This window comes from Lates calcarifer, linkage group LG1, assembly GCF_001640805.2.
Source record: "Lates calcarifer isolate ASB-BC8 linkage group LG1, TLL_Latcal_v3, whole genome shotgun sequence".
Classification (NCBI taxonomy): domain Eukaryota; kingdom Metazoa; phylum Chordata; class Actinopteri; family Centropomidae; genus Lates; species Lates calcarifer.
Window position 1 is genome coordinate 18,482,728 of NC_066833.1, and position 27,176 is coordinate 18,509,903.

The 27,176-nt window shown below is 39.8% G+C and overlaps 5 protein-coding genes across 11 annotated transcripts in view; 1 reads left to right on the forward strand and 4 right to left on the reverse strand.

Moving 5' to 3' along the window:
• ubr3 (ubiquitin protein ligase E3 component n-recognin 3) overlaps positions 1-6,727 on the reverse strand; it is a 37,722-nt gene extending 30,995 nt beyond the window's left edge. For 2 of the 5 annotated variants that reach the window (XM_018684763.2, XM_051071411.1), the window contains exons 1-9: positions 5,827-6,727; positions 4,590-4,729; positions 4,139-4,291; positions 3,473-3,628; positions 2,864-2,904; positions 2,545-2,611; positions 2,335-2,465; positions 1,837-2,065; positions 910-1,089 (exon numbers count right to left, since the gene is read on the reverse strand). In XM_018684763.2, the coding sequence (XP_018540279.1) occupies positions 910-1,089; positions 1,837-2,065; positions 2,335-2,465; positions 2,545-2,611; positions 2,864-2,904; positions 3,473-3,628; positions 4,139-4,291; positions 4,590-4,729; positions 5,827-6,260 (1,531 nt within the window). In that variant the 5' untranslated portion in view covers positions 6,261-6,727. The remainder of the gene's footprint in view (positions 1-909; positions 1,090-1,836; positions 2,066-2,334; positions 2,466-2,544; positions 2,612-2,863; positions 2,905-3,472; positions 3,629-4,138; positions 4,292-4,589; positions 4,730-5,826) is intronic. The other 3 variants (XM_018684765.2, XM_018684762.2, XM_018684764.2) reach the window with 3 other exon arrangements.
• A 131-nt stretch (positions 6,728-6,858) lies between these two features.
• On the forward strand, positions 6,859-9,112 carry mettl5 (methyltransferase 5, N6-adenosine). Its single transcript, XM_018684771.2, has 7 exons — positions 6,859-7,102; positions 7,192-7,306; positions 7,391-7,575; positions 8,126-8,208; positions 8,384-8,435; positions 8,506-8,555; positions 8,996-9,112. The coding sequence occupies exons 1-7, from the start codon at positions 7,000-7,002 to the stop codon at positions 9,035-9,037; spliced, it is 630 nt and encodes a 209-aa protein (XP_018540287.2). The 5' UTR covers positions 6,859-6,999; the 3' UTR covers positions 9,038-9,112.
• Positions 8,656-14,139, reverse strand: ssb (small RNA binding exonuclease protection factor La). Of its 3 annotated transcripts, none has more exons than XM_051071429.1 (12): positions 13,984-14,139; positions 12,936-13,002; positions 12,739-12,842; positions 11,177-11,351; positions 10,889-10,996; positions 10,696-10,799; positions 10,185-10,256; positions 10,041-10,083; positions 9,810-9,950; positions 9,539-9,725; positions 9,319-9,426; positions 8,656-9,212 (listed from the first exon to the last, which is right to left on the reverse strand). In XM_051071429.1, exons 2-12 carry the CDS (start codon positions 12,993-12,995, stop codon positions 9,133-9,135), a joined length of 1,182 nt encoding a protein of 393 aa, XP_050927386.1. In that variant the 5' UTR covers positions 12,996-13,002; positions 13,984-14,139; the 3' UTR covers positions 8,656-9,132. The 3 variants fall into 3 exon arrangements, with proteins under 3 accessions (XP_050927386.1, XP_018540284.1, XP_018540285.1); XM_018684768.2 differs by having other exon boundaries at positions 9,319-9,444; XM_018684769.2 differs by having other exon boundaries at positions 9,319-9,444; positions 12,936-13,033; positions 13,984-14,133.
• Positions 14,140-14,888: 749 nt separating this feature from the next.
• Positions 14,889-18,713, reverse strand: klhl23 (kelch-like family member 23). Its single transcript, XM_018684767.2, has 4 exons — positions 18,064-18,713; positions 16,639-17,868; positions 15,697-15,849; positions 14,889-15,619 (listed from the first exon to the last, which is right to left on the reverse strand). The coding sequence occupies exons 1-4, from the start codon at positions 18,068-18,070 to the stop codon at positions 15,309-15,311; spliced, it is 1,701 nt and encodes a 566-aa protein (XP_018540283.1). The 5' UTR covers positions 18,071-18,713; the 3' UTR covers positions 14,889-15,308.
• A 924-nt stretch (positions 18,714-19,637) lies between these two features.
• phgdh (phosphoglycerate dehydrogenase) lies at positions 19,638-25,648 on the reverse strand. The gene is made up of 12 exons (XM_018684813.2): positions 25,408-25,648; positions 24,269-24,420; positions 24,116-24,181; positions 23,968-24,022; positions 23,677-23,775; positions 23,464-23,596; positions 23,187-23,335; positions 22,891-23,043; positions 21,361-21,499; positions 20,941-21,068; positions 20,625-20,844; positions 19,638-20,092 (listed from the first exon to the last, which is right to left on the reverse strand). Exons 1-12 carry the CDS (start codon positions 25,543-25,545, stop codon positions 19,938-19,940), a joined length of 1,587 nt encoding a protein of 528 aa, XP_018540329.1. The 5' UTR covers positions 25,546-25,648; the 3' UTR covers positions 19,638-19,937.
• Between the last annotated feature and the right edge of the window lie 1,528 nt (positions 25,649-27,176).

The window sequence follows — 27,176 nt, forward strand, 5'->3', positions numbered from 1 at the left end:
TTTTTCGAAAATTTAGTGGAGACCTCTTTACCTCTTCACATATTTTATGTTCATGCATATATTAAAATATCTGTATGCATGAGAAGATGTTAGTAAGTCAGCTGGCATATCTCTGTACATATATATCTGCCAAATATACTCGATGAAAGCCAGGTTATCTCTATTAAAAGGGAAATTTAACGCAAAAGTAGTGCAGCAGACATGCATACAATGTAATGGTGACACTGTGCTCATAACCTCTGCAAGAGGATACTCAAGCCCACTGTGCAAGGGTGGGTGTTATTTTTAGGGTGGTGGTAGAGTGCACACGGCAAATGAGCAGCACGGTCCACATTTCTAATTCAGTGACAAAGCGTCATACACCCAACAACTCACTTTTTCTATCAGGCATTATTTTTAATAGAGGGCAGATGAGGTCTGCCTTTGTCTTGACTAAGCATATTGTTGGTGTATAAAGTCTAACTGGAAATCTGCAAAAAGTATGAGCTGTGAGTTAAATCAACTGTTGTGGTAGACCCCATGCTGCTTGCATCACATATGGCACAGATATTACACTGGACAGTCAAATGGCTGGATCATGGCAAAACCATTAGACTGCTATAATTGAACAGATGGGGTACAAGCAAGCCAGTACTAATCAGAAACAAATAACAGTATAACAAATAACAATAACAGGGGGAATTTAACACAGGGGATGCTGTGGGATCGCCCCTTTCATGATCATATGTCTCAATTTATAAACTTGTTATCTGAATTTAAGCTTTTGTGAACTTGAGAAATGAATCTCTAACTCTGCTGCCATCAGTGTGTGAATATGTGTGTGAGTGTAAATGTGTGGTAATTGGGGGTATTGTCAAATATCTTGTCAGTGCAGTTAATTTACCATTTACTTATTAAATAATCACTTACCCTGGAAAAATGACACAAAGCTCATCCACAGCATCAGCAGTGAATGGTCCTCCAGGAACTTTTTCGCTACACTTTGGTGTGAGAGGATGTTAATAAAATCACTAACTAATGGCCAGTAGGTGTTGTTCTTCAACAGCGCCTCACTACAGTTCACCACAACATGACGACTATTCTCTTCATCTGAAAAGGAGAAAAAAGAAAGAAAGAAGGTAAAATGCGCATTAAGTTGATGACATTTTGGCTCATATTGCTCTGAATTCTTTAAAAGTCAACACATCAAAAGAAACAGTCAATGTGGAGAAAGACAAGAGACAATTCAACACCTGGCTGTCAATATATGAATAACAATGTCATCTGTAGAGTTAAAAAAAAAAAAAAAAACTGCAATAGAAAATTCAGGCTTATCTCACTCAGAGCCTGTAATAATGAGAACGGCCGGAGGGATGAAACATCTGTGCATTTTTTTTGTGTGCTGTGAATAATTAACAATACAAAGCAAACTTAACAGCTGCATTTTGTTCTTTTCAAAGCAATTCCTTTTTTTCTTCTTTCAAACATTTCACAGGCTTCATGCACAAGTCTCTGTTCTACCATAAGTAAGAAGTGCAGTCTTTATGAATGTGAAGCTGATGATGAACCACAAAAAACGAGGACCACCTGGTATGATGTCGTCCATGCCCCCTGGCCCAATCCATTACACAGGGTATTTTGCATAGATGCATCCGATTTGGCATTTTCAGATATGACTGTCTTTCAACTCAAATTTCATTGTATGATAGAGCAACAGTTTCACCATGCGTACTGTCAAAGTGATGGCGGGTGTGGTGATCCAATCTGAGCATCACGACATCGACCTGCTTCATTCTTTACAAAAACTATTTGAGGTTTGATGAGGTGTGCTAAATCCCATACATCTGGACAACTTACCTTGAAGTTCACTTTTGATAAGGCAACTCTCCATCATGTAGAGGAGGACTGTGACCATGATGTCCAGCAGCTGACACTCCTCTGTCACGTGTCGAGCCAGCTCCTCGTTGCTGAACAGCTGCACACTAATATGTACAATGCGGTTGGACATGGTATCCGACTCGTGGCTTTTCATCAGTGTTTTCATGATGAACACATAATGCTGAACAAATGTTTTTGTAAAAGTGATCTGTCAGAGAGTAAGAGAAAAACCAACAACACAATTAAAGCCTAATGTTACAATGTTGTCTCTTTTCAGGATGAGCATTCAATTTGCTGTCAAAACATTATATATATATATATATATATATATATATATATTATATATATATATATATGAGACAAGCATCATTTCAGTTAACTGTAATTATATTACAACGAAAGACCATTCATGCATCTAATAAGGGATATCAGAGCAACGCTAGATTGTTGCATATTTGTGAATATATATAAACATACCTTGTAATCTTGATCTGGCAACATGTTTAGTAAGAAGGTGACCATCTTCTGAGGAAACTCATATTTTATCGTCCAAAACAGCAACTCCTCCAAGAAGCATTTATGCTTTAGAGATTCAATAATACTCGGGTCTGAGGGCAGAGAAGACACATTATAGATTACGTAGTTCATGTAACATATATTGATGAATTACACTGTCTTTAAATTTACCTTTGGTACTGCTACTCAGTTTAACCCTCTTCCTTTGACCAACAGACTGCCCTGCATCTTGGTCTTCCTGGTTGGGAAAAAAAATAACAACAAGAATTTTAACTAATGGCAAAAAGTTTTACAGTAACTGTAAATCAGTTCAAATCAAATTAAAACAGACTGGCTCTGGTCACTTGTGGTGGGTATTTATCAACATTCTTTCACATGTAATAGCCCAAATTATTCATGTGTTAAATCACAGAATCATCTTTTGAAGCCTAAACTTTAATTACATTTAAAATGGTTAAAAAGGTTTTCTATGTTTGATGCTGACACAAACCTCTTTACTAGACTCATCTGGGCTCCCTGGTGAAGTGGTCCCTATAAAACAAAAAGGAGCATCTTAAGTTAATGAAAAAAAAAACATGCTCATACTTAAAATTGAAATAACAGTTTATAAAACTGACAATTTGCTCATTGTTGGTTAAAACAAGGGGTTTCTCTTTTTCAAAATAATTTATGCAAAGTTTGATCACTCCAGAAGTAAGGTCTGTGCAATGAATTTTATTTGTTTAACTTAACCAAATGATTATGAACATTATCTGAAATAGCCATGATGGAGTATGGCGATTTCCCTATGTGTAAAAGGGGGCAGAAAAAATGGTTACTGCAAGTTTACAGGACAGTAGGGGTTTTAAAAGACAAATTTGTACAAAATATTTATTTGATTTTTGGTTTATTCAACATTAAGCATAAGAGAATTATGTTTCCGTCCCTGTTTGCTTGTTGCAAAAGGAAAAACCTGACAACGACTTGGTAACTGCAAGGCCTTGACCTCTTATAGAAATGCATGCAGATTTAGAGGAATTTCAAAACAGCTTTCCACAGAGAATGGCTGACAGATGGTTGATGAAAATATGTGTCCTATTAAGTGTTACTGTTATCTTACCCAATAGGACCATGGCTCCTGCACCTCCTTCAGCCCCAACATTGACATCAGCAGTAGCACCTTGGGCTTTCTCCTCCACAGACACCAGACCTGAATTCTTTAATGCTGACAAATACTTGTCATAGTTCTTTTTAGCATACAAATTCTCCTCTTGGCCTGCAACAGTGAAGCAAAACATTGCACACTTCAACAACAACTACTGTAATGTCAAAATCTCAAGATGAAGAAAGCCTTACTAGTTTTTTTATGACTTGATTATTTATTCAATCATTTTTATAACTTCATTGTGAGGAGCATAAAGGGGCAGCATTTGTAATTTCATTATACAATTTTGTGCCGCATAATGATAATTATCTTGAATCTAGATGAAGATGGGGACTGAAAAGTTTCCTTCCATCCATTTCTTTATATATTAACAGTAATACTACATTTTTGTATGCATTTCTTATTTCAAGGTTTGATATTTTTTTCTAAGTGCTTAAATAGGTCAAGCAGAATCTGCCTTTTACTTGTCGGTAATAGTTGTACTGCAACAGCACATGAGGATAAACAGTAACATGAGGCCTAAAACCACTAAGAGAGAAACTACAATATTCTGTGGTATGGCAATTTTTGATAATTATCAATCGGTGTTGTTTGAACACAAATGCTAGTGCAGATATTTACCCATGCTCAACTCCTTGAATGTTTGCTGATTGGTCAAGATCTTTGTCAGTACAGTCCTCATTGCCCCTCCCATCTTTGTGAGCTCCTCCAGGAAAGAGATCTGAGGCTCCAGCTGCTGCAGGACTTTCTGTAGATCTCTCTCAGTTGAGGTGTCTGGTAAAGCAAGATAACAGATATAAGCCATGACACTTAGTACTTTGTGAACATAAATGTGGATGCAAACAGTTTTATAACAGCAGTATCTGACTTGCACAGCAGACCCTGTTTTGCATGTGATATGCAACCAGGTCACACCATATATAAATTGTCAAAATCTCATACTTTTAGTGTAATGTTTCTAAAAGACACAGATACATTTAAAGTCATAGCAAAAGCTTTTGTTTAAATTGGTCAGTGAGCATATTATACTATGTCTTTATGAAAAGAAGATTGTTGTTGTGGGTGTTTTCACCTGGTTCAATGTATCCATCCCTCAGGTACTGTATGATACACAGGATGAAGCGAGGAAGAACCATCTCAGACATCAAGAGAAGGTCTCGAGGTATTGAGGGGATATTTTCCCCTGTTCTCAACCGATGTCGTCGACAAAATCTGTATCAAAAATAAATATGTGGATGTTGCAGACTTCTCACAGACATCAAAGTAGCCACTGCTCTGTCTCTCTTTTTCAGTCATTTTATTTGAATTCTTCAGCAATTTAAATCATCCTGACAAGTGACACTGAAAGCTAAGCATGTTTGGAGTAGAGGCTCCTCAACTATCCTGACTAGCCAGAAAGTTGGTTTTCAGCATCACCTTATTTTTTATTTTTGTTTATTTTTATAGCTGTAACACTTAAGGGTGTGGATGTGAATATAGGGTTGGGTTGAGGTTAAAAATGATTTGGATTTAGCGAGAGTGAGAATATGGGAGGGTATTTTTAATCTTTGTACAAGCATGTAGTATGATTCATTGCAACACACGAACTACTACCTCTCTTGCACATATTGCTCAAGACTGTATTTCACACAGACAAATCAGTCAGCTGCTAAATACGTCCAAATAAGAGTAACAAGTGTCATGCTCTGATACTGACAAACACTGATATTACACTATGATGGTACAAAATTTAAACATATGGGAGTAGTTTGTGTCCAACTCCTCCATACTGCATTTAAAGAGGAAAACACTATCATCAACAATGGAGAGATGATGGTCAGACAGTGTTTATTTTACCCACCGGCAGCAATTAGATTAACTTATGAAAACTGTAGCGGTGGCTACAGTTTTAAGGCAGTCTTTAACATAAGAAAGCACACAACACTGGGGCTCATTTTATGTCACGACAATGCGTTTACACAAACTCATGAAGCAATCATATCGATAAAATACTCATCTGTTGTAACCTCCTGTTATGGCAGCGAGCTTAAATATTACTGTTATGGTTAGCAAGGCTGGCTCTCCCTTTAGACTGCTGCTAAATCGAGGGTTTACAAATGACAGGAGCATAGTAATATTCAAAACTAGCTGACTGGCAGTAATTCGGATGAATATCTAAGACAGAATTGTCTGGAAGCTGACACAGAGTACGCAGATGAGTAAATCTGGTTTGCCAAATTAGATCATTTCCCATCGAGACCTGTCAAAACGACACTGGCTAAACCGTTGGTTAGCATAGCAGCTTAGCTCACTTGCTAGCTTGGACTTACCCACTCTCTCGCATGACATTACCGTCTCCACAGTCACAGGCCCCGCCAGCCTGGCTCCTGAACATGTTGAAATCATGGCCCGTGTGGTCTCCGTTATTGAAACACTCAGCACACAGTGACATGCACGGGGAGATGCCACAGGTCCGGCATCGATATGCAACGAAATTAGCGGTCCAAACCAAGCCGCACAGAGTCGCGTTGTCATAGGACCGGACCGTTTTGCAGAACTCCTCGAAACCTTCGCCTCCTGCAATTAGACATTTACACCAGTCAAGAGCCTCTGTGTCCGCCGCTGATTTTTCGGGATTTAGCACAGCGTCGAGCAGCTCCTGAAGTTGTCGGATCCCGGAGCTATTGTCAGTCCGGTTTAAGTCTGCCTTCAAGTGGGCGGCAGTGGATTTCTTGTCCCGGCGCAGCAGCGACGCCGCCATCATGCACTCTGGCTTGTTGTCCACAAATTTATTTTTGTTGTCTTGTTTCCATGTTCTCGGGCTTTCTCGCGATACGGCTCGTTACGTCGTTGTTAACTGGCGGATTTCCAGTGTTAATTTGCGCTCAGTATATAATGAATACAAATAAATCTAATGTGAGTATTTGACCCCACTGGGCCTCGTACAGATACTTGGTCTGGCAGAGTCTGAGGTGGTTCGCTTGTTTAAACGGCTCGGTTAATGCACAGTCATCTCGGTGCTGTTTTGCTGTTTTGTTTTCTTGTTTCTAGGCAACTAATAGCCTTGTATGAGACCGTCCCACCGCCACCATCAGACTGATAGAGATAAAACATTATCTTAGTGCACCCAGGCAAAACAATGCTATGAAGAGGGTTACGGCACGATTCAATTAATTACGTAAGTAATTCAATTATCGAATTAAACAATACCACCAGTATTATTGTTATTTCCCTGGCAGTCGTGCCATTGATTGTATTGTAATAAACTGATTTATTAACTTTCCCTTTTCTTTCTTTCCCTTTTAATGAAGGGAGGAACTACTATCACGCGTACCGGGTCAGAGTCGGATTGTTTTGGTTAACGTACACACCCACGCGGAAGTCGTTTTTAATCATGCGCAAAATGTTCACCCACAGTGTTGGTAGCTAAAGAATATCGATTAAAAAGAATTTCTCTATGTGTTGAGCAGTGGACACACGGGTTTAGGACATCACAGTCGCTAATGATGAAACTCAAAGAGCTGGAGAGTTGCCTACAGCAAGTGGACGCATTTGAGGAGCCTAAAATCCTTCTTGAGCAATATCCAACCAGTCCTCATATTGCAGGTGATGAGTGAGGTGATAGGTGATTATTGGAGAGTTTGTGTGGATGGAACATTGTTCTCTAACTTTTCGTTTTTTTCCCTTTCCCACAGCATGCATGCTTTACACAATCCAGAGCACATTTGATGACATTGAGGGTAAACTCGTGGCAGATCTGGGATGTGGCTGCGGTGTCCTCAGCATCGGGGCTGCGATGCTCGATGCAGGGTGAGGGCATCTGACCAAATCCTCACGAAACTGTTTTAAAGTTGTCTCACTCGTCACCGCCTGCTCTCACTCTCTCCTCTGCAGTTTGTGCGTTGGCTTCGACATTGACGAAGATGCACTGGACATATTCAGAAGAAATGCGGAGGAGTTTGAGATTTCGAACGTGGATCTGGTCCAGTGTGACCTGTGTTCTCTGGAGCCAGATGCTTATGCCAAAAAGTTTGACACTGTAATAATGAATCCACCATTTGGGACAAAACACAACCAAGGTGAGTGCTCAATTTAAAGGCGCTGCACCAGTGGTTTAGTGTTGCAAATCCATTAAGTTGGGGGACTTCTGAAAGAAGGCGGCGAGATTTTCTCAGACCAAGCTATAGTCAAGATCCAGAAATGTTTGATACTGCAGATGGGCTAGATACCCATGTTTACAACTTCATGTCATCTGAACAACTTTGGACAATTGCATGATTACAAGATTTGATTTAAAAAACAACTTATAGTCCACATATCTTTTTCCAGAGCTTTCAGCTCTATCTCCTCTTTCTTTTCAGGCACTTCTATTATCTAGTGCAAAGTCAGACATACAGTGTATGAGTTGTTAAGTAATCATAGAAATTCCCACAAAATTTGAAGGAGACATTAGAAGGTTCCCTTCAGAGCCACAAAAGGTATATGCTTTCACAGAGAAACTCTCCCTGTGATAAGTAAACTAATCTTCTTGTTCAGCAGAGTACCCCTTTAACCCCAAGCGTGGCCCTATCGTGTTGGATGTAGTCTTTATGTATGGATGTAGTCATTGCCTTTATTGCTTTGTTCAAGGGATGGACATGAAGTTCCTAAAAGCCGCTTTAACAATGGCAAAGACAGCAGTTTACTCGCTTCATAAAACATCAACACGGGAGGTAAGATCAGTACCCTCACCTGTTGACCATGTCCTTTCAATGACAAGGTCAAAACAAAGTCGAGTCCAAGTCAAATCTCAAGTCCTCATTTTTATGACTTAACTTTGATTCAAGTCTCATGTCTACATCTCTGGCATGACTACTGCGTGATGTGTAATTCCTTATCTGATTACAGCACATACAAAAGAAGGCAAATGACTGGGGAGTAAAGATGGAAGTAATAGCAGGTAAGAAAAATATAGTACATATTCTCCAGAGTTAAAATATTTAAAGTCTGACTGTGTGCTTTCTGTACAGAGCTAAGATATGACTTGCCAGCATCTTACAAGTTCCACAAAAAGAAATCGGTGAGCTCATACACTCTGTCACATCACAGTCTCAGACAATACATGTTTTCCAGTAGGTATTTCAAGTTGTATTAGACAGACACATTAAAACAGATCTTGATTCATTTTTGAATCAAGATTTTAATGTTTTATTTGCTGCTGTATGCAAAAAATTAGCAAAGCAGATACTCTCATCACTCAATGTAGGAATTCTACAAAAAAAAAAAAAAAAAAACACAAAAATAAACTTCACACAGTGGTGCACAGATTCTAGATGTCACACAGGTCTAACAAAACCAAATAAAATGTCCCGGTGAAATTAAATTACTGTCCTTATGTTGATGATAAAATCAAAACATCTTAAGAGAAACATAGGTACACACATAATGTGGGAGGCACAATATAATACAGGGACTTAAAAGGCTGAAAACTGATGCCAAGCATTGCAAATTTTTCTCTAGGTTGACATCCAGGTGGACTTCCTACGATTCTCCAAAGCCTGAAGTTTTCACTGGAATGGATTTAAGTTGACTCTGCATTTTCACTGTTTATAATAAATGTTTTCACAAAAGAAAAAACCCTGGGTGTGACCTCATGACTAAGATCCGTTTTCAGTTTTGGCAACCTTTGCTGCAGGACCATCAGCGTCTTCTAGTTCTCTCTTTGGTGCTGCAGGTGCTGGAGAAGAAGCACAAAGTAGATAAGAAGTGATTTAAACAGTTGAGAGTTGATAAATATCTCACTATCACACCAAATAAAGCAGCTCTGAAGATTCTGAACTTACCAGCCTCCTCCTCATCATCACTGTCGAATTTCGTCTTTTTGCCTTGGTACTGAGTTCTGCCTTGATCTCTGCCACCTCTTCCCTTTCGTCCTCCTCTTCCTCTGCCACCTCCTCTTCCTCTGCCACCTTTAAGGGATACAAAATGCATCAGTACCAAATAACTGACTGTCTTACATGGTTTGTTGATCTATAAATCATTCAGTTTGGAAATAGTATTTACCTCTGCCTTTGGACCTGCTGTATGATTCTTGCTGAGCTTCAATGATCTTCTTCAGTACCTCTTTTTCCTCGTCTCCCTCAAGCACCTGCCACGTAACACTGTTGTTCTTGATTTTCAGCTCCCCTTTATTTGCCTCTTTGGCTTTGTCGAACGCCTCCTTTGCATTTCCATCAAAAAGGAGGGTGCCCTTGTTGGAGGTAAAAATACAACATTTTAATTACCACATCTCCTCACCTTGAGCTCCAGACTTGAAAGGGTGGAGTTTATTTACCTCTTTGGCCCCTCTTGTGAAGTCAACCCACTTTATCTTTCCATGTCCAGAGAACAAATCATGAAAGTCCTCTCTTGAAACATCTGCAAGCTCTCCGGAAAACTTCAACAAGCAACCTGTCTGTTCATCCAAAAGCAGACCCTGCAACACAAATGACAAATTATTATTAAGGTGACTGTGTTGTCATATGTATGGCAGAACATAAACTAAAAACACTTGGGGTCATCTCACCATCTCTTTCTCCTCTGCATGTTTCTGCTGTTGCTCCTTGTCTCTAAAAAATATTATTTTTGTTTTTGTATATATTTTTTGTATTATTTTTTACAAAAAGTACAGTATGTGATTAGAACAAAATGGTATTACGTATGTACTCACTGTTTAGCTTTTGCTTTTGTCTCTGCTTTGAACTGTTTTCGCTCTTCTGCTTTCTTTGCATGGTAGTCTTCCCTGAAAACAGGATAGCAATTAAATGATTATTGTAGAATAATATTTAGACATGTACATACCTTCTTCTGGTTTTTAAATATCCCTGGGACACTCTGTATGCTTTCAACCAGCATGCACATATTTGAGATATAACCAAAGATGTTCAATAATACTAAGAGTCTGGGGACTTAAGGTGATCAGTGTGAGTTCACATCAACTACACTGTTATCCAACACTAAATTTTCAAGGCAGGAAAAACACCCACAACATCCAACAGCTCTGGAAATAGCTTAAGGCCTGATGGACTAGAGTGCAAATCTGTAACATTTAGTAAAGTAATTCTGCAGTAAGTTTTTTAAAGTATACACATTTGTACCTCTTTTCAGATCATATGCTGATTTCTTTTCTAAATCACAACACATCATTTGTTCTTTATAAATAAAGAGGCAGCACAACTTACCTTGATAGCACAAGCATCTCGTTGTCTTTGAATGATTTTATGTCTGAACGTTCTAGGAACTTTTTGGATGACTCTTCTGTGTCAAAACAGATGAACACTGATCCCTGTGAAGATAGAAATTATTATTATTATATAATTCCTCCAGAACACAGAAAAACATTCATTTAAATGTCTCCAAATACACAAATTTTACCTTGAACTGCCTTTGCAGATTTCTTCTCATTTGAATGTTTTCTATAGCACCTTTCCCATTCAACCATTCCTGAATCTCATCAAGGGATGTTTCCAGAGGAAAACCTTTCTAGATGAGGAAAGATAAAACATTACAGATCTCTAAAAGAGCAGCAGCAAACAGTAAATTGTAAAGCTTGACAATATGAGACTGTAAAAATATTATGAAAATATAAGCAACATAATGTAACAAAGACAAATTTCTATCAGAATTCTAAATCATTGTGCATGAGACAATTCAAAAACGTACAATGTACACAGATTTGTGTTTAAGAGCGTCTTTGTATTCGTCATTCAGTTCAGGTAGGGGTTTGTTTGGAGACCTCCTGATTTTTGTCTTGTCTTCACTGATTTCCAAGAGGCCGGTCTTTGATTTCTGAAGAGCTGCAACGATGACACTGCTGTCTGTGGTTAAAGACTTCAGTCTGCAAAGAGGATAAAAATGTGTCAAACACTCTGAACTGGAAGAAAAGAGACAATTAAAGCACAATCCTGCTCTGAGAGCATGGACAAATACTTATAAGCTACATGAACTTCTTCACCTCACTGCAGCAACACAGTTTATAGCTAGGGACACTGCGTGTCATATCAGTCTCTTTCTTTTGATGGGGTTCTTTGAACTGTCTCAGGTGGTAAGGATGTGTCGCCACATTCAGATTAATAGCTGGGCTTTGCTTAACAAAAATATGTACTACTGAATTACTGCTCCACTGCTCTTCAAAGAATTAAGCTTGATGAGAAAACAAATGTGCTGACTCAAACTGACTTCTGACTACAACAAATTCCAACTATGCCACCAGTTGTACTGAGCTGTTGATAGGAAATTGTCTCTGAGACTAATATTCATGAACACCTCTTAAATTCAGCAAAACTTTACTCTGTTTACAAAGTGTTGCTGTTTTGTGTGTACATGCTGCGACTGAATGTGGTCTGGCTGGTAACATGTGCACATGTGCAGGGACAGAGTGCATTTACCTTTCCCTGCCTGCCATGAGTCATATACCAGGTCTGCAAACTGCTTAGTCATCATTGTATTTCTTTTCTTGCTTAGTCACACAACCTCCAGTTTTCCTGTTGTTTCCCACCAGCCGACTGAAAGAATCCCTGATGATTTTCCATGTCGCTTTATTGAAGCTTCACTTTCTCATTCATTGATCTTGGTGCTGGTGAGACCCAAATCAGTGATGTAAGAGCAAATACAGCTGCTCAAAACAAAGCACATGGGTGTGTTCCATACTGTTTTGTAACAGTTTTTGAGATGTTTACATCAGTGTTTTATGGGTAAAGCCTACATTGCTAGGAGATATGACACATTTTGAACAGTGGCAACTGTTGTTTTCCACAATAATAAACAGAAGCACACTGGTAATCCACTGACTAATGAAGCTTACTGTCACTCCCTGATCTCACAGACTCCCTTGAGGCTATAGCAGAGAGCCAGCCACACAATGTAATAACAGCAGGGTGACTGAAGGTCAACACTAACATTAACTACAGGCAGATTTGCTGGCCTCATTTTAAGATGCTCTTGCACGTCTATGTCTCATCAAGCACACAACCTGCAGAGAATGATGGGGCCATACAGACAAAGTTTTTACTTAAGCTAAGCTTTGAATTTCAGGAGCTATACTGACCAGACAACACAAGCAGACTATTTAATGAAACATTGTGTTGTATGGAGTCACTTGTGTTGACAAACCTTTGTACAGAGAAGGATATATATTAATGTGTTATTGAATGACTGAGATAAGGACAAAATATGAGTAGTAATTGTAGTACAGCAGTTTGACAGAGAATGCAATAATGACAAACCTGTTGAATTTAAGCATTGTCTCCAAAGTCACCCAGCCATCATCAAGCTGCAGCTGTTCTTTGAGGAACTTGTCCCTCGGAAGATTGTGATCTCCAAAGTAGTACTAGAGGTGAAAATAAGAAGCATTTTCATGAGATGAATGTGAATGAGTGTTAAAAATATATATATATAACTAAAAATTCAATACCAGAATTACCTCTACTTGTCGTGCCACTTTCGCCTCAATTGGAGACATCGCTTCTTGATTTTCTGCCATGATTGTGCTGTGTAGAAAACGGAAATCTAAACAAGAACCTAATCCAAGAACAAAATATAATTCCTACATGTTATTCCTCTATAGATGAAACACACATTTATGTAAATTTAGGCTCTGAAGCAACAACCAATCAATAACAATTCTGCTGATTGAGAAAGGTCTTAAGTCGTTTAGCTGAATATTCACTGGCTCTAGCTTCTCAAATAGAGATCTTTATGTTTAACATCCAAATTTAATATTATAATATGGTCTATTACCCACAACAGGGTCTGAATTCAATTGTACTGGGGAGGACTCAGTATCTGCAGGAGAAGATACCATGAGGATCTTTTCTTTTCAGATTTTTCCAGATTTAACTGCCCTCTCAGCAATCTACAGAGTTCGGAATCCTTTTTTGCCCTAAGCAGCAACAGCAGCTCTTGCTTGGGCTGCATTGTATGTATTATGTATGTATGTATGTATTAGTCAATGTATAATTTGTTAGTTAAACAGCGAGTAAAACAAAAACACAAAACAACATTAGGCAGCTGGTCAGCATTTTAGACGTCTTGACCGGGTAAATAAAATCTAATAAGCCAATTAAAAAATACCAGCATATGAAAATGAACATGTTTTTAGCATGAAGAGTATACAGCTTTCATTTATCCTGATGTCATGCTGCTGCTGCAGCTAGCTTAAAGGCTAACATGCTATCTTAGATTTTCTGCATCGGCGGTTCATTCACCCCAGCTTATTAGGTCTAGATACGCTGGCATTATAGGTTTTATTCAGTGTGGTATTTAGTCAGCCATAATATACTTTTGAATGTAAAGTTTAATCAGTCTTCTTCACTCTGCGTAACTAATTTCTAGCAGCAGCATGCCGTTCAAACACGCCAGACCCTGGAGACTGTCTACTGTGTTTTTTTGTAAACCTACGGAACATTTAACAGGTAATATAAAGAAACCATACAATCTCTTCTAAACGCTCTCTGAAAAGTTAAACTTACAGTATGTTGAGTCCGTCTAGCAGCAGTTTTACCGTTCAAACCAAAAGCCCTCACTTTACTGCTCACACGTTGTGGAACTGCGTGCTACGGAGAACACCGAGGGCCAAAAAAACGGTCGACTCGGCGATGGCGAGACAGCTGCTTCTGGGTGTTGGACGAACATGAGCGTATCTGTGTGATTCAGCTCACAACCTCAGGGTGTCGCTGTAATTAGGCTTTAACTCCTACAATCAAACCAGTATTGGACGTATAGTACAAGTATCCCTGATTTAAACTTCTTTGTAATTCTATGCGTTTATTCCTCTGTTTACCTGGTTTTATTCTGTCCTGTACTCATTTTTATCCTCCATTTTGTTTCATTCGTTTAAACCATTCATTTGTCTCTTTGTATTGTTTGTATATCTATATTGTCTTAATACTTAACTATACAACAAATTTGTCTTGGCTTTACAACCAACATCAATGAACTCGAAGTCTCAAAATAGCTTTTCATTACAGCTGACAATCAATACTCTATATATTAGATTAAATTAAAAGTTGCCAGTTTATTAGGCACACCCGGCCCACACTAATGCAGTCTAATACAACTTCTATGCAACAAGTCCTTCCTTCATGACAGTTTTAATGTTCTGTTTTTATTTAAATTGTTTTAAAGAAGGGTTGATTCAACTTTGTGATCATTTTGGAGGATGTAGTTTGTGTTGTGTTAATATTAGCTTCATGGAGGTAGGACTGCATAAATGTGAGATTGGTAGACTTAATAAACTGATAAGTGAGTGTATAACATCCAAAAACTGGGGTCAAACATAAAACTTTATGTTACTGTGTAAGTAAATCTACTGTAATACCTTTTCTGGTATCATTTATAATTAATACATTTAGACAGAAAACACATCACAGCTGTGGGGATTTATCAGCAGCAGCCTGAAGATACAGCTTTACTAAAAATAAAAAAAAAGATGCTTTGGAGTGTCCTAGTACATCATTGGTCTTAGCTGGATTCTGTGTGTTTCTAATGTGGACTTTGATCATACTAAAATATAGTCACTTTCACTTTCTTTTCTTTCATTCAATTAAAACAGAAATACCCAAGAAAAGCTGACTAAAAAGATGATTGTGAAGTCCCTGAGGTATAGTTACATACTTCTTCTGTATATTCACAGTTTGGCAAATGTGTAGCTCTAAAGGCAGTTATCTAGTGCAAAACAGTGGGCTAACTTGGCATCTCGTGTGATGGACATTTGCACACACGACAGAATACACTTCACCATTTGATCCATTTGGCACAAAAAGACAATAAATAAACATGTGATAAGGGTTTGACACTAAACACTGTGAACACAAACACATCCATGTGATCTGGCAGGGCTGGGAAGAGTCCCCACTATCTCCCATGAGTCCAGCTCAGGGTCATACTTCTCAATGCTCTGCAGGTAAGTCCCTTTTGAGTAGGAGTATCCTCCTGTTACATAAATACATCCATTTATTACCACAGCCCCACACTCCATCCTCCTCTCCTTCATCACAGACATTGGCCTCCACTCGTCTCTCTCTGTGTCATAGCAGTCTGCGATAGTCGTCTGTCCACCGACCAAATACAGTTTGTTGTTGAGAGACACAGAACACAGCCCGTACTCTGAAAACAGAGGATTTTCAATTAAAAAACAGTATTCAGACCATTGTTGCTCACATTCATTTTTCCTTTTCTCATACCTGGATGGGGACTTATTGTAATGATACTCCACTCATTGACATCTGGCCTGTAGACCTGGATTTTTTCATAGGTGCAGCTTCCTCTGTACCCATAGTGGCCTCCAGTCACATAGATTTTGTCTCCCATTACACAGGCAGTGGCATTTCCTACACCTTCAAAGGGAACAGAGATTATGTATCATTTGATCAATAACTCATGTCTATAAATGTTAATGATTTAGACTTGCATTAATTAATTTTTTTTTTTTTTTTTTACTTCTTGTGGGCAGCGCAATAAGCTGTAAACACAACACTTGCACATTATCAGCTTTTTAAGTTGACATGGTCGATTTACACCGATCAGCCACAACATTAAAGCTACTTGCATAATATTGTGTAGTAGAGTTCAGTGTTAATTCCCTGTGGGTCCGTCACTATAAGCAAAAAATGGTCACAGGACCATTAGAGGAAAATATTGATTAGTGCCACTTTAAGTTGTAAAATAAAAATGTAAAAAACGTGCTTTATTTTAACCCAGTTTTTGGATTTTTTCCTGGAACTTCAGCGGCCAAACTGCTATTCCAAAGGTCAAGAATGAACTTTTATGCTCATAGATTGTGTTTTTAATAAACGTTGACCTTCAGTCTGTAATCAGCAATCTCAACATGACGTCCATTTAGAAGCTGTTCAGGAGCTTTCAGTCACATGACATGATCTTCATCAGGAAGTTGGAAGGGTAAGAATGAACTTTGAACCTCAGCTTTTAAGCCAACATGGACAAGAAGTCCTTAGAGTGGAAAACATGGGAATTTGAACATTACCATTCTGTACCAGGGCAAACTCCATCTATTGATGAAGATTATGTGGTGTGATCAGACACACCAGAGCACTAAATGGATGTTGTGGTGAGATTGTTTTCTCAGCTTTAATGCCTTCTTCACATCAACCCAAAATTTTGCATACCTTGGATCATTTTAGCCACAGGAAACCATTTCTTTTTCAGAGGATCGTAAAATTCAGTCTCTCGCTCTGGAGCTCCTCCTCTGTAGCCTCCAATGGCGTAAATACAGCCGTGCAAAGCCACAGAACAATGGTAGTACCTTGCTGTAATCATGGAGCAACCCTCGACCCATTCGTCATAGTCACAGTTATAAATCGAAACTGCGTCCAGGGCCTCAACCGTGTTTGTCCTGTAACCTCCAGTCACATAGATATTTGCTCCAAGTAAACTGACGCTGTAACTCTCTCTTGCATGGTCAGGCATGTCTTTTCCTTGCACCCATGTGTTGCTGATAGGATCCCAGATGTGAACTTCACAAAGAGGATGCCAGTAGTATCCACCAATTATATACATGCTGGAAGACATTTTTCTATTTGCAGACATCTCCTTGCCATTGGACCTTAAAGCCTGAATGATCATAGATTTAAATTTCCCCTCATTGCTCAGCAAGCATTGCCTGTGTACCTCCAAAGTAGCCTTGAAGTAAATCTCATCCAGGTCCAGATGGGTGGAGTGCAGCAACTCTGCAGCATGGCCAACACGATTATCCAAGTCGTAGGTTACCCATTTGGCTACAGCATCTATCAGTACTTCATCCCTCTGCATGGTGAGGTTCTGGGTGGCCAGCACCAACCTCATCTTCTCATGGTCCAGCTCCAGGAACTCCTCCTGCTGCGTGAGCTCTGCGAACCTGCTCAGCATCAGTCTCTGGGCCTCCCTCTCCAGTCCGGGGCAGAGGTGCAGCTGAGCAAAGGCGTGCATCCCCAGGCAGTTGTCCACATCCAGGAGGCGAATGAGAAAGTCTTCACATGCCTGTTTGACAGAGATGAACTGCAGGAGGTCTGCGGCCTCCAGCAGGCTCTGCACGTTACTCTCGGTGATGCATACCTGGGCTGTGTACACATAGTTCACCAGCGCACCCAGGACCCCGCAGTCGACCCCGGTCAGTTTGATGACGCTGTTTGACCTCTCTCTCATATCAGCTGTGAACATGACTTTAAAATAAGAGCTGCGGGCTGACAGCAGCGCTTTGTGGCAGCGGAACACCTGTCCGGACTCGCCGCATTGTAGAGAAACGTCTGTAAACAGGCCACTAATGTAGAAATGCCTGAGAGCATCCAGGAGCTCTGCTGGGTGGTCAGCATCACAGAAGTCGTACGTGTAGATTTCGCTCTCTTTAACTGACATGGTATCTGATGGAAAACACACAAACACATGTCACTGATCCAAATACACGACCTATTGTATAGGCTGGCAAAAAAAGCAAAGCAATACCGTGGCGTCACATTCTCATTTATAATTAATCACAGTCATACGGCGGTGCAATTGTCCCCTCACTCACCCCCTAAATATAAGACCACGTTCAACCAGAGATACTATAGACTTACCTCTCATCCTATATCCATGAATGGCCGGTGTTGTTCAACACTGACACTCAGCTGTGTCCTCTCTTTGAGCGCTCGTCTCCAAAACACATGAACCTCAATTTAGCTCCTGAAGGACGGTCTGCAGGCAGCTCTATCCTATTTTGGTATTTGTGTGCAGCAGCCGCCCCACCCCCCCTCTCCTCCTCTCTTCTCCTCTCTTCTCCTACGGACTCCACCGCCAGGTCCTTGATAAATCCAAACAACCATTCAGAGGAATCATCCAACGCCGCTACCCCCCCGAGCCTAAAAATAACCTCCGTCCACAGAGTCTCGTGACGCGCTCATGGACAGCGCGTTAGTGTACCCAACAGGCGGAGAGGAGAGCCACTAACACCAACAGAATACAAATCTTATACAAATGAGCATCGCATTCAATGCAGCACAAGAAGCCAGTGCACTGTTCACCATTCATGTTCTTCTCCCCCTCCATTCTTGTCGTTGCCATGGCATTTTGAACCCATTTCCAGTGTGGTCAAGGCTTTACCTAATCCCAACGAGGATTAAACAGCACAGTGCACAATCATTCACTCCTGCACAAGATCTCAGAGGTATGACTACAGGAGCTATTATAGTTTTCAGTGGTGGAAAAAATACTATGCTTGACAGTTTCTGTTTTCTGATACTACACCACCAGCTGTAGTTACTCTTCAGATTAAGAATTAAAAAACCAAAACATAATGATTACACCTATAAAATATAGAAAACCACCAGCTCCCCATCTTTGTGGCTTGTGAAACCTCAGATAAAGGCAGTGTAAAGTCAGGGCCCTTGTCATATTTAAGATGAGTTACCAGTTCTACCACCTCTGAACCTTTCACACAGCCACAGTAAGAGGCTCAAACAGATAAAATTATTACCCAATAAAACAAAGATTAAACTCCAGAAACATTAACGATAAATTGTGAAGCAGAACTGGAAACAAATGCATTAAAACTAGCTCCACTTTAACCAGCTAGTAACAGTAAAATGCTGCTTACACACTGACCTGTTTTGGCTATCTAAAAATAATATATATAATAACATATTAATCACAGAGGCCAAGTACTTTTACATTTTACATTTTATATTTTAGTAAGTACATTTAGCTGCTAATACTTCTGTACATTTATTCAAGTAGGATTTTGAATGCAGGGCTCATACTTGTAATGGGGTATTTTTACATAGTGATACATTTGTGGCGTCTTTAAGAGTAAATTTGAATGAATTTCAAGCAAGAGAGTAAAAATAGGTGGTCTTGAAATACAGTAGACTACTTAAACTAAATGCATAGTCACACAAATGTGAACTTAAGTATCAGTAAAATGTATTTAAATGTGAAGAACAGTCTGAAGAATGGGACATTTCAGATGGGTACATTTGTGTACAGTATTTTACATATTGTTCATGTTGGTGATGTGGGTTGCATAAGGTCTTACTACTTTATAGTGTTGAGTATTTTTTTTAAATGATGCATCATATTATGAGATTGTTTTGCATAAAAACATAAAACAGTGTAAAATCTCACTGAATTAAAAAAAGAAGTTGTTCTTGCACTGTTCTTAGTAAGCGTGTTTTATTTTACATCTCTGCTTTGAAATGGTCAAACGACAAAACAAACAGCACGTGAGATAGAAACATTTCACTTAGTTTCACTTCAACAAAGCGTTTGTAATCCATCTAAACACTGGAATGTTATCAAAATGCCAGTTTTAAACAACAAGTGTTCAACTTCTAAACAAGTTGTTAGCTGTAAACACTAAGACCAAGGCAGATCAATTATATTAGACTCTTGAACGTGTTAAGATTTTCAGATACTGAACGTTATCCTAGCACTGTGCAAGTTTTGCTGCTGTCACTTAAACGGCGAGCTGCGCGGCCTCCTTAACCAACGGCTTCAAGATGCTGAGGTCTCGTAGGAGAGAGGACACCCCCACACAATACCACAGATCCCCGGTGCGCTCTGAGGGAGCACTGAAAGACTCAATCTCCACTCCCTCTGTGGCCAGCAGTCCTAAACAAAAAACAATCGAAAAGAGAAAGTAGGTGTGAATTAAAGCAGAGAAAAAATACCTTAGGGAAACTCTGTTATTTAGTCGTTAGAAGTCATAACTCAGTGCCATTTTTCAGTTAAATGGAAAAGTTTAAGAAAAAAACAACAGTGCCATAAAACAAGGCAGGCTTATAGCTTTTGGATTTGCTAACAGCAATGTATGCTTTAGTTTTACAGACATTACTCAGACCATTTTCTACCTGATCCCCAAAGATCACTTAAATCTCCCCTTCAGTGGCTTTAAAATTAAACAAAAAACCCATTATGTCTGCACTCTGTGCCAGTGCCAGCATTATACTGCATCTGCGTGATCTTTGAGAAGGCTACGGTCATAATTTGACAGTCCTGAATCACGTTTCATGGTTAAGAAACTGTATTTCTCCACTGTCCACTGACAGGTTGGGTCCTCAACACGAATCTATCAAAAGTGTGTCAATACAGAGAAAAACGACTGACTTTCCCCTTTAACAAATCTAGGTTCAAAGCATCTCACCAGCCACTGAGGACAGGAGCTGAGGACTCGCAGAGGCTTTGAAGAACAGCAGATTCCCAACGAGAGAGACCGGTTGTCTGAAAACGCTGTCACTCAGCTCCAGCAGGACCGGCACACCACCTTGAACTGAACCACTGGCTTTGTAGCCGCAGCCGTTGGCCAGGATCTCCACCCTGCACACTCCAGCAGTGCTGTCAGATGCACAGTGGGCTTGGTTTACCTGCAGAGTCAGTTCACATGCACAATATCAGTATTCTCTACGGACACGCGGCCCTTACTGTCATGTGGCATTTGTCACAATGAACTGATGTTGTACCGTGATTCCAGACTCCTTGGCTAGGCTCAGTACGTTGATGAGGTTTGGGCAGCAGCCAGATTCTTGATTCAGCAGTCCAACCATCACTGCTGAAGTCATGTAACCAGTGGAGGACTTCATGCAGTCACCTGGTTTGTAGAAAACAGTGCATTGTGTTAACTGCCACTGCTGAAATTAAGTTAAACATATATAAACATAATAGCACATTTTTAGAAAAAGCTGTCAAGACATAAACAGAAGTGACTGCATTGTCATAATCTTCTACCAAAGCTTACGCACAGCTGTCCAGCCACTGTCAAACATACTGCCTGTTTCACAATTACACCACTAGGGGGAGAAACCCCACCACTGCAGTATTACTGCCATGTGATTTGACCCCCATCAGGTTCAACAATTAACTGGTTAGACTGGTAGTTTTACCTAGAGTGGTTATTTGGATCTGACTGAATGGTTTCTTTGAAGCGGTGCACGATTGCAGCACAGCTCCAACAGCCTCTCCGAGTTTAATCAGTTCGTGAGATTCCTGAGAGAAGGTGCTCGCCAAAACCTGCGCGTTTACCTACAAGGGAAAAGACGCAGAGTCAGAGTGGGTTTGTGAACTGAATGCGATGGCAGGTTTTAAGAGTTGATGCTTTAACACTATGCACAACCTAATAATCATTCTTTTATTATTCACAGCAATGAAGAGTGCAGTGTTTTCATAATTGAACCCAACTCTTTGTACGTGGATGACTGAGTTATGCAGATTAGATTGTTAATGATTTGACAGGAGTCTGGGTTTTTCTGGTTCTTTGAAGGTGGTTTAAAATTTATCTGGAGCTGTTGTCAGAGCAACAAGCCCTTAAGCCCAGATAGCGCAGGTTAATGACAGTTCACTGGATCATGACATTTTAGGGTGAAGCTGATATAATTTTGAAAGAATGTTGATATAAAATCTTATTTTAGATGAGAACATGCATGTTATTATGTAGCCTGGGGCAGATGATGTTGTTTGAAGCTGCTGCATGTATCACATATGACAAAACAGAAAGTAATAGGTTAGGTAGGCTGCGAGTTGGATGGGGTGGAGGAAGATACAACCTGGCAATTTAGATTTAGCTACTAGAACTGAAGTAGTATTTTTATCTGTGTAAATACTGTTTTTCCCTTTACTTCAGCTTAATCTCTCCTAACTGTTTACTTTTAAGTAGATTTGCCTTACTGCTAGAAATGTCATGGACAATGGATTTTTGCTTCAAATAAAATAGGCAAAAACTTGATTATAAAATCATCAAATTATTACAAAAATATGACAAACTAAGAGTGCAAAGCTGCATTTATATAATGCCTTTGTTTTTGCTTGCAGAACGTGTAGAACAGTGAAACTTCATGCTCGCACAAGCTTCTTGTGTAATGTTGCTAACCCAGACCACCATATCAGATTATTTTACCATTAAAGGAAAGTGAGAGTCAGTGTCTTACGTATTCATCAACTATTTCATCGTGAGGTTGTTACCTTTACCTGCAATAGCTTTAGGAAAAGAAATACACAGTGAATATAACACAAACACACAAAGAACAGGATGACAACTCAGCCTGAGAAAACAGTAGCATAATGTTCTCTGTGGCTCTAAAAATGCCATCAGCTTGTGTTCGGAGATAAATTTTCCAGAAAGTGGTTACAAACTGGCAGTGCTGAGTTTGAAAACAATGTGGGAAAAGTTGTAAAGAGCTTTCATTTCATCACTGAAAGCGACTGACTCATGATTTTTGGTGCTTTACCCATTGTAGGGACTAAAGGTCAGGATTTCCTAAGGCTCTGCTACACTCATTTTGTCCAGTTTTTTTTTTTTAAGTGTCTCTTACAAATGCCCCAACTTCATGGAAGTGCTATATGTTTTGCAACAACAAAACTCAAATTCTTAGAAGTCCTTTCTTTAAAAAGGTGAGAGAACACTCAGTTGAACTTACTGCTCCCACCAGTCTCTCTCCCTTCACCATGTCCACAATCTGCAGGGCGATGTCCTCCCCACAGCGCGCCTGAGCCTCCTTGGTACTGGCTCCCAGGTGAGGACAGCTGATAACATTGGGATGGTCCACCAGTGAGCGGTCCTTAGGTGGCTCCTGTAGCCAAAGATAAACACAAAGTAAGATGTTACAACATCTCCATTATTAATACTCATTGGTGACTAAAAGACACAACCTGATTTGTAAAAGCAAACTGCTGTCATCAGATTGTTGTGTGACAAAGGAGGCTGTGATCTTGCCTCGACAAAGACGTCGAGCCCTGCTCCTCCACACTGCCCGGACTCCAAAGCTCTGAGGAGAGCAGCCTCATCGATGATACCTCCTCGTGCACAGTTCACGACCTTTACTCCTTTCTTGCATTTAGCAAACGTTTCATCGTTAAGCAGACCTTGGACACAAAGAACACATCTGAGAAATAAATTCCACAACCCACAAGTACATTGTGCGACAGCCATGTAATCAGCCAACATCTTAGTGATACTGCAGCTCAGCGGGGAGAACCTGAGGAAAACTCACCAACAGTAGAGGGCATTAGAGGAGTGTGGACTGTGATATAGTCACACTGGGGCCAAAGCTGCTCCAGGGACATTTGCTCCACCCCCCAGCTCGCTGACACCTCAGGAGGAGTGATTGGATCATAGCCGATAGTCTGACAAGAAAGAATATCTCCTTAATATTACAGAATAATTAACTGCTGAGAGATGTGTTTTGTCAAACCTCTTTACTTGCCTTCATGCCAAACGACTGCATTCTTGAAGCGACTTCTTTGCCTATTCTTCCAAGTCCAACTATTCCAAGCACTTTGCCGTATAGCTCTGCACCCATGAACTGTAAAAATTAGAAACACAACAATGACCCTGCCTTCGAAATCCAAAACTGAATAGATCCAAATGTCGCATCTGATTACTGCCGACTGGGTGAACAATGGAGTCGACCACGCAACAGTAAATTGCTTTGTATGCTGACTGCAAACACAGTCTTTCAAACCGCAAACGGGGGTGAACCAAAATCTTGGCTTACCTTTTTGCGATCCCAGTTCCCTTGTTTCATCGACATCGCAGCTTGAGGCACATTTCTGAAAACAGATGGACACATTAAATGGAGTTTACTTGAGTAAATAAAGACTGAGCATGTTGACAATAGCTCTGAAAAACACGACTCATCTTGCCTTGAGAGGCTCATCAACAGGGCACATGTCAGCTCTGCGGCACTGATCGTGTTTCCGCTTGGAGTGCTGGAGAAAACAGTCCACAGTTAATGGATGGTACATTATATTGAAACCGCACCATAAGTTAAATGTGTGTATACTCTGCAGACTTACTTCATGACAATAATACCCTTTTTGGTGGCAGCATCAACATCCACATTGTCCACACCGGTCCCAGCTCTCCCAATGATTTTGAGATTATCAGCAGCATTGATAACATCAGCTGTTACCTTAGTTGCAGACCTAACCACAAGGCCATCATAGTCCTAGGATGGTGAGAGAGGCTGGATTAGCAGTTATGAAAAGCAGCAAGTTGCACTGTGATCCCAAACCTGCAGGGCCACAGACTCAATATGTGTCAGTTACTTTGTGGTTCTTTGTTCAATACAAACTACTGTAAATTGCTCACTTAATGTTAGTGTACATGGCAGATACAGTAGTCCGAATAAGTTTTTGTCTACTCATGTTACTGGAAATTAAAGGTGATTTCGCATCTAACCTCAAACCAAAAACCTCTGGCGCGTTTGCCTGGTTAGTTACGGCTTTGTCCAGGCTGGTGGTGAAAGCTGTCAATGCAACTCAAGAATTGGACCAAGACTGGGTAAAAAGAAGGGTCTTGGTCTAATTGAAAGTAAGCTGAGGAGCCCATATTCCATTTTTGCCCAACAGCCAATCAATAAATCCGGCCCTGCAGAGCAATACAATCCATTTAGTTTGTATGAGAACAGTTCCAATGCAGTCCACCATTTCTAATCTGACTAATCGAATTAGTGCAAAGCAAATATTTGGCTGTGTTGCGTGCTCAGGCTGTGATAAGAGCTGCCAAGCTGCTGCTGTGTGTGGAAGTCAGTGATGGGAGCACCACCGGCAAAGTCAGGGATGAGTTGCATCAGCTTCTCATGGGGCGGTACTAAGCTAGGAATCAATGATCGCACCTCAGGCCCGGTAAAGAAGGAAAAAAAACGTGTCAGGTTCAATGACATTTTAGAGTCTAGAGTCAAAGTACACACACTTTATATTAAACTTTGAATGAAAGAAAATTATAGGTGCAATTTGATTTCCGCCTTTTAAAACACTTCCCCTGTACAACTGTAGTGGCAAATCACAACAGCGTGTAAAATATTATGTCGATAAAGCGACTACACCTTTTTTTTTTTTTTTTTTTTTTTACATGATTCAAGAACGTCTGTTGCGTAAAAAAGACAAGCCGGTGCACGTGAAAGCAATTGCACAACACAAGGTGCCAGTCTTACCTTTATCTCCGCGATCAATTCATCCTTTTTCATATTCTGTTTCTCCGTAACTCGGATGCCATTTTCCTCCAGAATCGCCCTGCAGCGAGGGTCAACACTTTCACTGACTAACACAGTCTTGATGGAGATCGGGGCCATCTTGGGTTTCTCTCTCCGGGTTGCTGTCTAGTGGGTAACTTGTGTTGAGTGGTTTATTGTGCCTTGGTGAAGTGATGGACACGGGGAGTTGCTTTCCCTCTGTTGGTTTTGAATGGTTATCTCGGGTTTAAGACGGCCCCCTTTCAAAGTAAACCCGCCTCCCGTGCATCTCCTGCTCTGACGTAGCTGCGTGCGGACTGGAGGCCATCGTCCGCACTGGAAACCAGTAAAACACAAGACAAGAGAAATAATAATTCTGTTCTTATTTAGGCGAGTCTTGCATTTAAAATGTTACTTATGTTAAAGTACGGAGATATTATCAATATTATATGTATGTATATGTATACGTTGCAGTGAAATTATACAGGGGCTGCATTATATTTACTTTATTTAGTGGGTTATTGTTACTGATACATTAACACGAAAGCAACGTTTTAATGCAGAGCTGGCTGGAAAAGACGCAGTTTTTATGACTTTATAAGTAATTTAATCTGTAGCTGTGCATCATATGTTATAGATTTTTTATAGGTTTTATAAGGAAATTACATTTATAGATCTTTGAAGTCACTGAATCATTAAACAGATCTTAAAAATTAGGCTTTCTTCAAGTGTTAATGCACTCTTACTTTTTATTTCATGAACTTCAGCTGAGAGTCATTTTATTTTTGGTTTACTACAAGTAGAGACCTCTGCACTTGCACATGTCACACTTACTGCTTAATTCCACCCCAACACCTCCAGTTTTTATAGTATATAACATAACAAGTAACAGTTTGCTGAGGGGTTTCTATTTATTTCTTTTCGCTTCAAAAATCAGCAAAATATGGAATTTGCTCAGGGGGTGCCAAACTTTTGTATGTAACTGTATAATCTATACCAGAAGATACAGTTGTATGCAGTGTAATCTGCTAGTTAAGATTAGGGGTTAGGGTCAAACACTTGTAGTGTCCAATATCCAAGTCCAATATTTCCCACTGAAAAGTAGTGGACTCAAAGTATCCAGAAGTATAAAATGAATATACCTGTTATCACCATAAACTCACACACACAATTCATTTATGCAGTATATGTGTTTTTTTGTTGAAATACAACAGAAATACTTTGTTAGAATCCCTTCATAGAACATCAACCTTCTTCCATTTAACAGTCTGTCCGGTCAGGCGAGTTCATTCCTTCTTCTTTTCCTTTTTTTTCAGTCTTAATTCAACAGACACTGTTCATCACCTGACTCATTAGGCTGCACATGACAGCCCTGTTATCTCAGTGTTGGCTCAGTAGTTTTTTAAACATGGCTATCACTGCTTTACCTTTACCTTTACCTAGATTTCAAAATGTATGTCATTTGTTTTTGTGAAGAATCAGTATCAGAATGAGCTGTGTGACTCTTGACCAGATGTGATGGATTGGAGCTGAGTAAACACAGTTTGGTTCCATGAATCCAAATTAACCTGCTAGGAGGGTCCTGTTCCTCCCACTGTCTGTGCAATATAATGTAATAAAACCCTGCTCCAAGTTAGGTGTGTGGTTATTTGATTAAACACTTTAATTTAGGAATATAGGCTACAACGTATAATCACAAAACTTTAATAACAAAGGTTTCTTCTTTGAGATATGGTCTCAATATGATATGA

Bases quoted from the DNA above. Each gene is read 5' to 3' on its own strand.
- mettl5 (XM_018684771.2), top strand. From the start codon at position 7,000: ATGATGAAACTCAAAGAGCTGGAGAGTTGCCTACAGCAAGTGGACGCA. The intron at 8,436-8,505 runs GTAAGAAAAATA...CTTTCTGTACAG, and splicing joins AAAGATGGAAGTAATAGCAG to AGCTAAGATATGACTTGCCA. The intron at 8,556-8,995 runs GTGAGCTCATAC...ATTTTTCTCTAG, and splicing joins AGTTCCACAAAAAGAAATCG to GTTGACATCCAGGTGGACTT.
- ssb (XM_018684768.2), bottom strand. From the start codon at position 12,995: ATGGCAGAAAATCAAGAAGCGATGTCTCCAATTGAGGCGAAAGTGGCA. The intron at 10,997-11,176 runs GTACGTTTTTGA...TTCCTCATCTAG, and splicing joins AACACAAATCTGTGTACATT to AAAGGTTTTCCTCTGGAAAC. The intron at 9,213-9,318 runs GTAAGTTCAGAA...CTTCTTCTCCAG, and splicing joins TGATGATGAGGAGGAGGCTG to CACCTGCAGCACCAAAGAGA.
- klhl23 (XM_018684767.2), bottom strand. The intron at 15,850-16,638 runs GTATGCAAAATT...TTCCCTTTGAAG, and splicing joins TGTGGCTAAAATGATCCAAG to GTGTAGGAAATGCCACTGCC. The intron at 15,620-15,696 runs GTATGAGAAAAG...CTCTGTTTTCAG, and splicing joins TACAATAAGTCCCCATCCAG to AGTACGGGCTGTGTTCTGTG.
- phgdh (XM_018684813.2), bottom strand. From the start codon at position 25,545: ATGGCCCCGATCTCCATCAAGACTGTGTTAGTCAGTGAAAGTGTTGAC. The intron at 23,044-23,186 runs GCAAGATCACAG...CTTTGGCTACAG, and splicing joins GGCTCGACGTCTTTGTCGAG to GAGCCACCTAAGGACCGCTC. The intron at 20,845-20,940 runs GTACAACATCAG...CTGACTCTGCAG, and splicing joins CCAAGGAGTCTGGAATCACG to GTAAACCAAGCCCACTGTGC.